The 13,234-nt window shown below is 40.0% G+C and overlaps 1 protein-coding gene across 1 annotated transcript in view; it reads right to left on the bottom strand.

Annotated features, from left to right (window-relative positions):
* PCLO (piccolo presynaptic cytomatrix protein) overlaps positions 1-13,234 on the bottom strand; it is a gene marked incomplete at both ends in the record, with an annotated part of 378,928 nt that overhangs the window by 128,664 nt on the left and 237,030 nt on the right. Inside the window, one exon of the mRNA XM_082309114.1 lies at positions 10,738-10,819. Coding sequence (XP_082165240.1) covers positions 10,738-10,819 — 82 coding nt within the window. The remainder of the gene's footprint in view (positions 1-10,737; positions 10,820-13,234) is intronic.

Below are 13,234 nucleotides of genomic sequence, written 5' to 3' on the forward strand. Positions count from 1 at the left end.
AGAGCTTGGTTGTCTAGATAGGTACAACATTTTCAAGATTGTGCTCAGGAGAATTGCTTTGGTGCTTTCTAACGAAATCAGCTTAAATGAAGTTGTTTCCTAGAAACATGATTAAGCCTACTCAGTTACTGCACTTCTTGGCCATTGGCAGTTAAAACAAAAGATACATGAAGCCAAATCCTGAGCTGATGAAATTCAGATATGTTCCAGTTGTTTTAATAGCACAGCATGGATTTGTATCTGCTAAAAATCTTGTCCAGGGTGTTGCGTAGACTTGTCCAACATACAGTCATGCTAAGAAGGAAACAAGAAACACATTCCTCTCCTTCATTTTGCATTACTTCTCCAGCAATCACAGTGCTGATATTTGGGCAGCACAAAGGCTGGATCTATCATAAATTCTTTTTATGAAGCTGGTAAACTGGAGGGCAGGGTTAAGAGGAAACAGAAACATCACTCTGTCCTATCGCCTACTGGACAGTAGTTCACGCTGTCTATAGGGAGTGCTAATGCTATCCTAAGGTAAGATATGCAACGGTGACACTTTTTTTTTTAAACATACACATAAATGGAGACATAGTGACCTTATTCACTGTAAGCTTATACTCTGGAGCACCTTGACACTTTTCAGCAAAGGCTAGAAAGCCCATTCAGTCTTGGTCGTCTTGTCAGGACTGCATTAGTCAAAACATGATCTGAACCTTTCTCCATCTGTTTTGAATTTTCTCTCCGTTCTTTGTCATAGTGTTCTTGCCCACACAGCTTTATTTAGTGAGCAGGCCTGTATCTAACCACATCCACTCTCTTTCCCATTCTAAAATGGAAGGACTTTTAAGTAAGTCACAAAATACCTTAGATTTACATATCTTAATAGTTATAGTTAAGTGCAGTGGGAAAAAAGATTCTCTTTATACCTACTATTAGCCTCTCCTGTTATAACTTATGCCCATTGCCTCTCATCCTCCTGCCATGTATCAATGTGAAGAGCCTGGCTCCCTTTTGTTGATAGGCTCCTCATTAGTATGGGATGGCTGCTACTAGATGCCCCCAGAAACTCCTCTTCAGGCTGAACAAGCCCTGTCCCTCAGCTTCTGCTTTCAGGGCAGGTACTTCAGCCCCTGACCATCTCAGTGTCCCTCTGCTGTACTCACTCCCTTTTGTCAACAGTCTTTGGGGCAACACTGGCCACAGTATCTAGACACAGTATGACACGTGCTGAGTAGAAGAGGACAGTCACTTCCCTTGACCTACTGGCATGCTCCTGGTAGCACAGCCCAGGATGCTGTTGGCCACCTTTACTGCCAAGGTGCATGATGTGCAGATGGCTGTCTACAGAGACCTCTCTCAAGGGCCTCTTCTGCAGACCTACTCCCTAGCCAGTCGGTCCCCAGCTTGTATCATTGCACAGGGCTCTTTCTCTCCAGGTACAGGATTTGTGTTTGTTCTTGTTCAACTTTACAAGGTTTCTGTTGGCCCATTCCTTCAGCCTGTCTTGGTCCCTCTGACTGGTGCCCCTGCCCTCAAGAGTATTCCCCCAATTCGATCTGCAAATGTTATGAGAGTGTAGTCCATCGCCTCCTCCATGTTACTGATTAAGTTATTAAATGGTCCCATGATAGAGCCTTCTGTGGTACTCTACTTGTTACCTGTCTCCAGGAAAAGCACAGCCCATTAACCACCGCCCTCAAAACCCAACCATCTAATCGGTTGTTTACTTATCTAGTTGCCCAGACAGCCAGACCTTTACATCCCAATTCCAGGCTAAAAGTTAATGTAAGAAAATACCTGAAATCTAGAGTCTTTCTCAGCTTATGGCAATACCGTAATTTCAGTCCAGTTTCACAAAATTTTAAAGATTCTTATGAAGATGAATCTACCATAAAAGGCAAGCTTTAATCTGTTCAGCCAATATGTCAGCCAATCGTTCATGGCTTCACTGTATAAAAAAAAAAAAATCTTTGTGATATTTTTAATGCTACAGTAGTTGCTTTTAGCTCAAGCTTTTTATTAATGTTCTTCTCAATGAGGGAGAAATGTTGGATAGATTTTATTGATGTTTCCCACATAGTATGAGGCAGGCCTGCCATCAGAGGAAAAGGATTTACATAAAGGATGCTCTGCTGGCATATCACATCTTAGTTGGTATGTTATGAATCCGGCATATTAGTGATGTCTTAGCAACTACTATTAGCAAGTAACAGCTCAGTCCCAGGTGAATGCAACGCCCTTTGTTAGCAGTTATCTTAAGATCTTGGACCAAAACTTCAAACCATTTGGTTTTATTTAGCTATTTTGGAAGACGATGTCCAGCTTTTGAAGCTATCTATATTTTGTTAAGAAAATACCAAAAAAAGGCTTGAGGACCTAGTAAGTTCTCTCTACTAGGACTTTGTGTGCTGATCTTGTGTTACAGGCTTTGTATACTGTCCTGGCGTTACAGATTCATACAAACCGTAGACAGGTGTTTATTTATGTAATTAATCAACCTTTTTTTTTTCCCCAATAAACTCCTTAGAGCAGAGCAAATCTGCCTGATATTTGTGCAAATCCGTGCTGGCAATGGTTAAATAGAAGCTACTGCACTCTTATCACTTCCTTTGGGACAAGAGACACCATGGGGAGTGTATATGCCATGGGGAACATTGACGGCTCTTGGTCAACATTTTGAGGAATCTGTAGGAAAGATGATACTGCCCGTGCTGAACAGCCACCCAGTAAAGCCTCAGCATGCTGGATAATTCCTCTAGAAGGAAAACCAAAGGAATATCTCACCCAAATGACTCTCCTGCACAAAGGAATCAACAGATACAGTGTTGTATCTGTCATGAATAGGGAAGAATCTGTGGAACTATAAATTGTAAAATACCATTCTTCCAAAACAAGTAATACCTGAAATCATTTAAGTCTTCATAAAAAACTCTGAACTTTCCTTCTTTTCTCAAAAAAGAAAGACAGTATCTGGTTTTGGTGTACAATTCATTAAAAACATTGTAATATTCTTAAAAATTACATAAAATAAGTGAAGGAATTGTACTTCCTCTGTTGTTAAACTTCAAATGAACTTTTGACTCATTGCTTGGAAAAGATCCTAAGCTGGCAACAGCAGAGACAGAAGCTTATGGCTTATTCTCAGAAGAGGTATCACAGAGCAGCTGTTCAGGCTGTCCCTGGGAAGGATTGCGTGGCCATTTGACAGTTCATTTCTTACAACCACTCAATTTGTGGATACAGGCTAGCTTTGCGTTTGGAAATAGGGAACTGTCCTCTAGGACGCATGTTGAGACCTTCAGCTCATTGCACATGCTCTTTCCCTGATGACATCAGTCGCTCCTGAATGAGGTTAGTAACTGTATCCAATCATTTCTCATCTAAGTTGGGTTTAAACTCATGTCTTTAAGTAAGGAAGTGCCTTAATGCTGTTGTACCCAGCTTAGGCTGGGCTTTATTATAAAATAATAATAAAAAAGAAGAAGGAAGCAACACAGAAAAATAACTTTTCCAAATTTTAAAGAGGGGGAGTTGACAAAATGATTTTTAGTTGTTTTTCTTTTTTTAAAGAATAGGCATAAATCTCCTAAGACTTGGTATGTCACATCTTATTTGTGATATTCTCATTTTGTCTCACACAAAACGAATATTCCTTATAATAACTTGACTACTGCAAAAGAAAAACAGCATATGAATTAAATGCATAGTAATCTACTAGTCAGCTTGTTGTTTGTTGAAATTAACCCTTCAAAATGCAGGTTTTTTGTGACAGGGATAAAGGTAATTTATTTACCTGCGTAGCTTATTCCTTTAAACACCGCAGTCTTCACTTCTGTATCAACAGAATGTTATGATATTTTTTTCTACCTAGAAGAAGCTGTCAAATGAGGGAAATTTTCAGTCTTTTCTGAGAAAATGGTATGTTCTCAAGCCAATGACTACTGCTGTCCAAGATATCAACAAGCAGCAAAATAAATACATTTTTACAGAAAGCAAAAAGACAATTTCTGATCTAACATGCAAATTAGCACTTTCATATATCTTAAACTTTTGCCTCCTTAAACTCTATCTCTTTTAGAAAAATGTGTATTGTAGTGAATATGGGGTCTGAGGTTTTTTTTTTGGTGTGGGGAGGAAATTCATGTCATTTTGGGGGGCCTATCCTCAGACAGCTTTGGCTTCATCAGCCTTGACTGTCTAACGTCAGCTTCGCTCCCTTTCTTGATGAACAGATTTCTTCAGGAATGAGAACACTTTCTGGCAGACTAAGAAAATTTTGCTGAGAGCCTCCCTCACCCAACTTCTTTTTACTGAAGTAACACAGCAAGCAAACATGCAGGCATTGAGTCAACAATACTAAAGTGAAAAAACTTCAGAAACACAGATAACGAAAAGCAGAGGTTTCACTTGACAAAAGCTGCGCCTCACTTAGCTTGGTGCAATGATGCTATGAGACAATCAGAACCTCAGAGTACCCTACCAATCCGCAAGGAACATTTTCTTTGCGGCAGTGACCTGCAGAATCAGAACGTCTTAACCTTAATCATCCTGCATCTAGACTGCCTGGGAGTGTACACCTAGTGCACTTCAAAGACCTGTACAAATCTGTGATTAGGTAAATAGGGAATGGAAGGCAATCATTCTCAAAATGTTCCAGCACCCTGCTCTGGGAAGTGCATCCAACTGAAACAGGCATTTGTCTCTTGGCGATGAGGAATGATATGGTCCTTTACACAATCAGTCCTCTACAAGTCTTTTGATCGTTCTATAGCTTCTTTGTACATAAGCCATATGGGTGCATCTCATCTAATTTAGGGTCTCTACAAGACAAAAATTGTAATCTAAGTTAGTCACCTCATGCTCCCTTTATAATCAATAGAGTAAAAGAGTCAGATCCAAAAGGTGATTTATTAAAACTATTTCAACCTCCAATTAATTGCGCTTTGTAACTGCCTCATTCTAGTCTAATTATTAAACTTATGCATATTTTTGATAGCCAGTATGCAGAGAAGGAAGCGCGGGGTCTTCATTTTCCTCTGAGAGCTGTTAAGATAATTTATGCCTCACCTGTGAAGTGAAACCTTAAACTGACTTTTCTGCGGTATTAACTTTTTCTAATGTCCTTGAGAAGTTCTATCACCACTGATATGCATCCCTGAATGTCTCATCTTCTAGTTCTTCATGAGAAAGTGCTGACCTGAATTTCTTATCTCCAAAACAGAGAGATTTCTGGTTTGGCTTCTGTGAATCTCATTCTTACGTGCCTGTGTTCCTCTTGGCTTTCCATGGGAACCTGCGAGCCTGACTTAACTCTAACATTCAGTGTTGCAGTGATCTGTGCAGCCTTTTCTGCATGAGAGCTATGAAAGCACATTGGACCTTTATAACCAGTAGACACACTGCCCTCTCAATTACCTCCACTCCTCTTAAGATCTTATTAGATATCCTTCAACAGATGTTCACACACTGAAAAATGCATAAACAACTGAGCTGCCAAAAAGGGTTCCCGGAAAGTATCTATCTTAAATAGACACACTAGTGCTTTTCAAATTAAGTTAATTTAGAGAGAAGGTACATAAACATGGAATATATAGTCTGTATCTCTACAAAATGTTTCTGACAAATACCAAAATTTGTTTGTGATTTTTTTTTTTTTATTTAGAAAAGCTGAATGGTATTAAGTTCTTTCCAAGATTGCTATTAAGACACAAACAGACATCTCTCCATCCCTTTATTTCCATTCCTGTCCTCATTTACTGCCATATGACCTCACTGGAAAACCTCTGATGTTGTCTGGCTGTAACAGCTCTGTCCCTTTCTGTTTAAGGGTTTTTACCTTCTGTGCCACATCTCTGATAAGGACAGAGTGTTTGAGGGAATGACGGCCATTAATTAGGGATTAAATCCCTCCCCAGTGACAAATGAGTGTTAGAGGCGGGTATTGTTTTTTTGTGCAAAGTATTATCTCAGTTCTTCACAACATCGAACCAAAGAGACGAGACAAGTAATCCTCTAAGAAAAGAGCATGAGGACAAGAGGTGGGTTACACTTCTCACCCTCTGTCTTTGACTACTGTATCACACTCAACACAGACTGTGACTATATTTAACATGGCTTTTAATTGATTAGTAATCACATATTCACTGCACTTCAGTATTTTGTTGTAAGAACAGACTTTGCTGAACTTGCAGGTGAAAGAACCCTAAATATATAGGGTTATTTATTTAGAGACTATCTATAGCAGTGAGGGCTTGATATAGGAAAACACTTCTAATTCTCTTCCTCTCTCTTGGGATAAGTACCCCATGAGCTGGCATGCTGCAGAAGCGTAGCGTTGTGTGCAGGAATTAATAGTCCTTACGGAGAGTATGAGGCATCTCTGACGTGTGTGCAGTGTTACAGCTACCCTGTCGTCCTCTTAGCAGTTTCACTGACATCACTGCTAAAGTGAGATTAGGGACAGTCTTCTGCCCACAGTCTAATTCTCTTCTTTACTATAAAGTTCACAGCTTTTTCTGAATTGCTTCTCTGCCTTTTATTTTTTCATCAGAATTGAAGAGGATGCTCCACAACACAGACAGTCTGGCTGCTCAAAGGTACATTTTGCTCCCTGGAAACACAGAATATCCTGCCTTTGGAAAGGGAAGAATTACTTGTGACTCAGCCTAAGTGAGGGAAAGCAGCAAAAATTACCTTTGACTGAGTGCACTCGTTGTCCCTGTACACCTACTGAGATTTGTCTGACTTGCTGGATTTGCACCCAGTGTGTCTAAACAGCTTTCTGATCAGGTGTAACATAATATAGGTTTTTATCTTTGCAATATTTCCAAAGGCATTGCCAATGCTTTCATTGCCTTCAATAGCTGTGTCCTCTCTTCACTTTTTCAAATATAACTATGATGTGTTAAAAAACAGAAGAGAACATGCTGGCGGTATCAAACAGTGCTTATGCTGCTATGCTGAAGGATCCAAAAGGAACAAGGGATTCTCAGTGAAAATAAACAGTGAGATTCTGGAGCATTAAATATTGCTACATTATCATTCACTGATCACTGCCATCATTGCTTTGGCACCTCAGCATAACCATGATGCCAATTCTTTTTTTAAAAAAAAATGCAAATTATTAATCAATATCTGCAGAGAGAATCCTTGGCAATTCCTTCATACCTATCAGCACTGCCTGAGGAGGGGACACGATATACCTTGAAAAGAAGAGCTCTGAGTTCTACATGATGGCACGTGCTAAAGAAACAAGAACCCTCAAGAGAGAGGCCAGCTAGCAAGTATACATTTAGTTTTCATTTAGAACTACTATTTTCTTGCCATCACAATTTTGGCCCAGTTCCTTGTTCCTTCAACACCTCATTCACATGCTAAAATTTTGCAGTAAATGTTTTTGTGTGCAAAATTATGACAGATTATGTAAGAGGCATCAAGGCATCTGTGCCTCAGAGCCAGTATTCATTAATCAAGAAAGCGAATAAACAGAATGCATGTGCACATAATACGTAGTGATACAGCCTGAATTTTAAATGATTTGCGACTATTCTTATTATTGATATTCATAATGTGACAAGTTGTGGATCCATAATCAGGCAGTAACCTCCGCTATGGTAATTATGTGATGAGATCTATGGAATTCAAATTATAATGGTGATATTAGGATGAAATTCAAGCTTGCCCTATGGTTACAGCTGTGGGATAGCCGCGTACCTGGGCTGACCCAGCACATTGAGTCATTAATGCCCAGGTTGGCCCAGGGATTCCCCAGTAAGACGAGGTGATGGGCTGAACCACTGGCCAGCTTCCCAGCAAAACAGCTGTTCGACAGTTACAGGAGTTCTCCAAGTGGGAATTGTGGACAGTTTGGGAGACTTCCCCAGGTAGCTCCTGCTGTGCACACACCAGTTAAGATGATACTCTACTTGTATACTTAAGATGTGTTCATTAATTCCCTGAGAGGAGAACCTGTCAGTCTCAGGCATCTCCCCAGGCAGCTCCTGCTGTTGAGATGACCAAACTGCACACAGATCATTTAAATCATCAGTAGAAACTGTGCAGAAATGATCACATAGAACAGGCTTTTGTGCACAGGTAAGGCAGAGGATGTTTTGTACATACTGTAAGATAATCAGAAACAACGGACCAGAGGCCAGCTGGCTTGTAAGAATCCGGCAACACAGCAGTTCAGGGAGTCTCATCCGCTACAGCTGAAGATGCTGCTGCAAGGATGGGTGCAACAGAGACTCCCATCGCCACCCGGACAGTGACGGGCTGTTCTCTTTGGGAGATCTGACTCCGCATGTGAGCTTTATTCAGGGATGCTGGGTTTTTTAACATACGCTCTTCCTGTGCCTATGCAACAAGTATAAGGCAAACAGTTAAACAAAATGACTCAACACCTCATTTTAGTACTTTTGATAAGAAAGAGAGGGGGAGGGAGAAAGGGAGAGCAGAAGAAGGAGAGGAAGGGAAGAAACAAAGAAACAAAGAAAGAGAAAGAAACCAGCCAGCCAACCAACCAAGCATGGCATCTAGATTAATATCCAATAATCTTGTAGTGAGGTAGCTGTGGTGGTATAAGACTATATATCGTTTAATTCATCAATATTTTAAGTAACTTTTGCTGTATAGTAGATTTCTAAGTCAGCCTCTGATTAGTAGTCATTGTCTGGTTAATAAACAAAGACACTTGCTATTAGTTTGCAGATAATGGTTAAGCAAAATTGAATTTTTAAAAAGGTGAACAAAACCCGTGTGTGCAGCTCTGGAAGAGGCTATCTGGAAAGCTGAAGGCTAGGCAGAAAGCACTGCACATTTAAAGAGAGTTTCTGTGTACTTTAGACACTGAGAGGGGGAGGAAGGGAGGTATGAAGTCAAGGAGTTATGGTACTTCAAAGATGTACAAGGAGTGAAAAATACAACTATTACTTCTGCCTCAGGTCCTCCCTGTTGGTACCCTATTCCACCTTTGACTTTATTCTGTACAACTTGCATTTAAGCCTTTTCATATTTGTAGGGAAATCTGCAAGTACATCATATAGCATGTACATCATATAGAAGTATGTCTGTGAAGGTCTCCATGGGTGTATCTGGACTAAAATCCAAAAGTATGACTGTAGCCTGTAGACACATAGCCAAGCTTGCTTACTCCAATTAGAATTTAGGCACAATATAGCACAGCTACAACAGCGAGAAATCCCAGTGTGGGCTATGAAACCTTAGCAGGATCCTGAGTGAATATTTGATCCTGCGTGATCTCATGCTGTGCAGGGCACTAGTAAATGGGAAGTCAATGTCTACAGCTTGGTTTTCCAGTCATTGCATTTACCCTGATGCACAGTATGTTGCTGTGGTTGCCAGCATGAGATCTAATCAAGAATTTGGAATAGGTATTTTACATTGCACGAGGGTAAGTAACTTTACATAGGAGAACAGGAGTTCAGCAACATTAAATCATAAGTTATACACAGTTGTGTGGTTGTAATTCCACTTGTTCTTGAGTAAGAGAGCAGCTTGGATCACAGCATTACTCATCACCCCGCAAGGCAAAATTCTGCACCAGGACGTCACGGAGCTCCTATGGCCTGCAAGCGCCCGGGGCAGCGGAGCCTGACACAACAGTGGACCTGGCGGCTTCTTTCAGACTGTGCTGTGTGGGTGGAGGGGTCTTTATGCATCCCGAAATCACCAGTGGGTGTTAAGCTGACTAGCAAGAAAATACCTCATAATATATACAGAACATTCATTTAACACCCTAAATATGAGGTGGATACTGGGGGTGGAAGTGATCAAGATTTTACTGCCAGAAACCCTGTGAAAACAATATTTAGCAATTCAAGTAAGTTCGTGCCACTTTCTACTTAATGCTCGAGGGAACACCAGCGCTGGCAGTCAGTAATTACTTCTGTGCAGAAACAGAGTTTGACACACACTATTAGAATTCTTTAAGTGAGTTAAAAGAAAGTCTGACGGTTCCACGACAAAACCGCTTAAAGCATGTACCTCTGAAAGGAGACAAACAGCATGTTAAAAAAACTTTGAGTTCCTTATCAGTATTAGATGTGAGAGACAGTGCAATTCCAAAAGCTCAAACAGTCAGACCTTACCTGTGCTAGATCTTGTAACTGGCAGCCTTTTACAATGTGATACAGGAAAACATCACACTGCGTTCCTGCTCACAGTCCGGGAGGTGAATGAACGTAACCTTTGCCACCTTCCTCTCCTTTGCAAGCAGACTCAGACTTACACGTACATTTGTGTTAGCGTTAGGGAAAAGAGAATAAACCTGAAGTCCTGTGATAAATGTCTCTATGTGAAGGTACCACAGAAAAATGGGATCTGATGGTTCTGCTACCCCCCTCTGTAGAATAGTTCCAGTACAGAAAGAATAAAATTCTCGTTTCTGTACATGTTGAACACCTACACAAGCCTATTTTATAGAAACTTCTCATACAGAGAATATAGAGTTATATAAAAAGCAACAGCAAACCAGACTGCTCATATGTATAACACAACAGATTTTCCCTCTGTTTTTGATGTCTGTACAGCTTATGTATCTTGAACAGATGTTGTGACCTTTTTTCTGCACTGCTGCTTTCTGTTATAACCAACTAGCAAGACTTAAAATGACCGCTGAATTTCCTGCTGCATATGATACAGGAACTATTTTTAATACTGCAAATCTTTTGCATGATTCATGCTAATCAAAATAATTATCATGTCTCGTAGAGGGTTGCTGTTTTTTACCTGAAACTGTGTGATCCTTTGGGTCTCTCAGTAGTTTGAGCCTTGCATGAGGGAAAATGTACTGCAGGGGCTTCCCATTTATCTGAGGAACACAAATATGCATGTCATAAAAAGATAAAACAACTTCAATTGTATCAATAATTTTCCACAGTTGAAACAGAAACAAGCAAACAAACTTATTTCATCCAGGGAAATATCACAACTTCACAATTCAAATACCCGCCCCTCGCCAAGTTTCAAGACATTTGTCAGACTGCAAAATCCTTCTGCAGGGGAATGAATATTTTCTTCCATAAAGCCAGATTAATTTTGAATATGGCTTTGGTTCTGATTTTTATTTCCTAATGACTAGAATGTGGTCCCTGTCCTCTGTAGCTTCTCTTAACATTAATCCTTTGCCCAAGTGATGTTCAAGAGAAGAATGAAATTAAATATAATTCCTGTAATTATTATAAAATCCTGTTCATACAGACCTAAACAAAATGGCGGTTGAATGTGTAAACAGCCATGAGTTACTGCTTTACTTTCAGCAAAATCACATATTCCAATATACCTCCTGTCATCAAATTTCAAAAGCTTTTTGAAAGATCCAACCTAAAACTTTTAGGACTACATTTTATATGAAATGCATCTCTACAACATGCACTAGAGCCGTTTCCAGCTGGGCTGATCCCACCTGCCCCACGACAGGGGCACAGGAGGGGCCATGCAGCAGGGACTAACGCGCTGGCCAGGGACAGTCGTTGTGAGTCCACACCAAAACACCTTTGCAGAAAGAGCGTTGCAACACTTACACATCTCACACCTATCACACGCCCTCTTTGCCTGCAGTTTTGGTCTTTTGGAAGCAAAGCAGAATCCATCACCTCCCTGCCACGTTGGTGCTGAGCCTGAGCACTGCACCTGGACTGAGAGGAGAGCGCGTGGCTGCCTGTGACTGCTCCAGGCTGAGTGTCAATGGGATGGGACCCGGCGGAGGCAGATTCAAGGAGCCAATGGGACAATATTAATCAGCATGATAATGCAGCAGCCTGAGTGTATCAGCAGCCTGCTGCCAAGAATTTATTACTATTATTTGTATTTAAGTAGCATTTAAAGGGATTAAGCCTCTCCTGAACTAAGCACTTCAAACCCAGTTTCTGCCCTGGAGAGTTTATTATGTTAATGGATAGCACACATAAATGACAGGAGGGGAAACAGAGAGGTCAAGGGACTCGATTAGCTCTACCCCACAGTGAGCAGAAGAGTTTATACATCTTCTGTCATAATACAGTCTCTTATCCAGTAGATGACGTTGCATCTGGAAGGCTGAAATCCTTCCGTAACACACTGAGAGCAGTATTGACTGTAATTAATCTCAGAAAAAAAGGAGATAAAGGATTTGGTAGTGGAAAAGTACTCCAGAATAAACTAGAACTTGAGATCAAGCAAACTTTAGGATTTATCATGGAATTTTGCCAGGACATAGGGTCTAATACTACCAGAAGTGTATGAAGTGCCCTGAGACTTACACACTTATAAATGGATAGGGACATTGCTATGTTTTTAATGACATTATCAGAAATTCAGCAACTGTAATTTAGCAGTAAAAATAATGTATTTGTCACCTGCAACTTACATAAAATTGTAAAAAATCTGAAATAATGTATCTAATTTTATTTTTAATTAAATAAAAAAGAATACAAATTAATGCAATTCAAAAGAAGCAGTATGAACATACTTCAAGATCCTTACCTGGGATCCATTTTGGTGGGAGGAATTCAATTTAACTGGAGAACATTGTGGCTCATAAACTTAAATTCACATTTTTTTAATTGCTCTATCTTATCTTTCTTTAGCAAGATTGCTTTTTTGAATAAATAATAATCCAAGAATATTCAATGCCATATTGTACCTGATTTGCTGACAAATCTATCAGGAAATATAGACCATCTCCTACTTTAGTTTATTACTTCCTCATGACTTGCACTTCCAGAATTTTATGGTAAGTATAAATCTTAGTGATTTATATACTTATGAATAAAAGCATTAAAGTTTATTAGCATTCAGGATAGCATATTATTTTTTATTGTTGGTGGGAATCAGTACTTAAATTGAATATGTCATTAGGCATTTACCTTCAGAACAGTATTTGTCTGAAAGTGGGAGAATAAATAGGAAAAAACAGTGGTTGCTCTAAACAGATGATGGAAAGGCCCGTTACACTGTTTTTGATGGTTTTACTTTAACCACTAATGCCCATATTTATCTGAAGTCTCCTAGTATATTTGAAACCTTGTAGAACACAAATTATTTTGTGTTTCCGAGTGTTCACATCTAGCTTTCACTAAAGGTGATTTCCCTTCACCTGAATATACGCCGGAGGGTCCTTCTAGCTGATTACTGCCCCACTTACCCCCGTGAAGATACAGAGGGACGCCGCTGAAGTCACACAATCACAACAGCGTAAATCTGAGCTACGGCACAGATGGGGCAGTCCCTCCGCTGCAAGGCTGCA

This window comes from Platalea leucorodia (assembly GCF_965183815.1).
Source record: "Platalea leucorodia genome assembly, chromosome: 4".
Taxonomy (NCBI): domain Eukaryota; kingdom Metazoa; phylum Chordata; class Aves; order Pelecaniformes; family Threskiornithidae; genus Platalea; species Platalea leucorodia.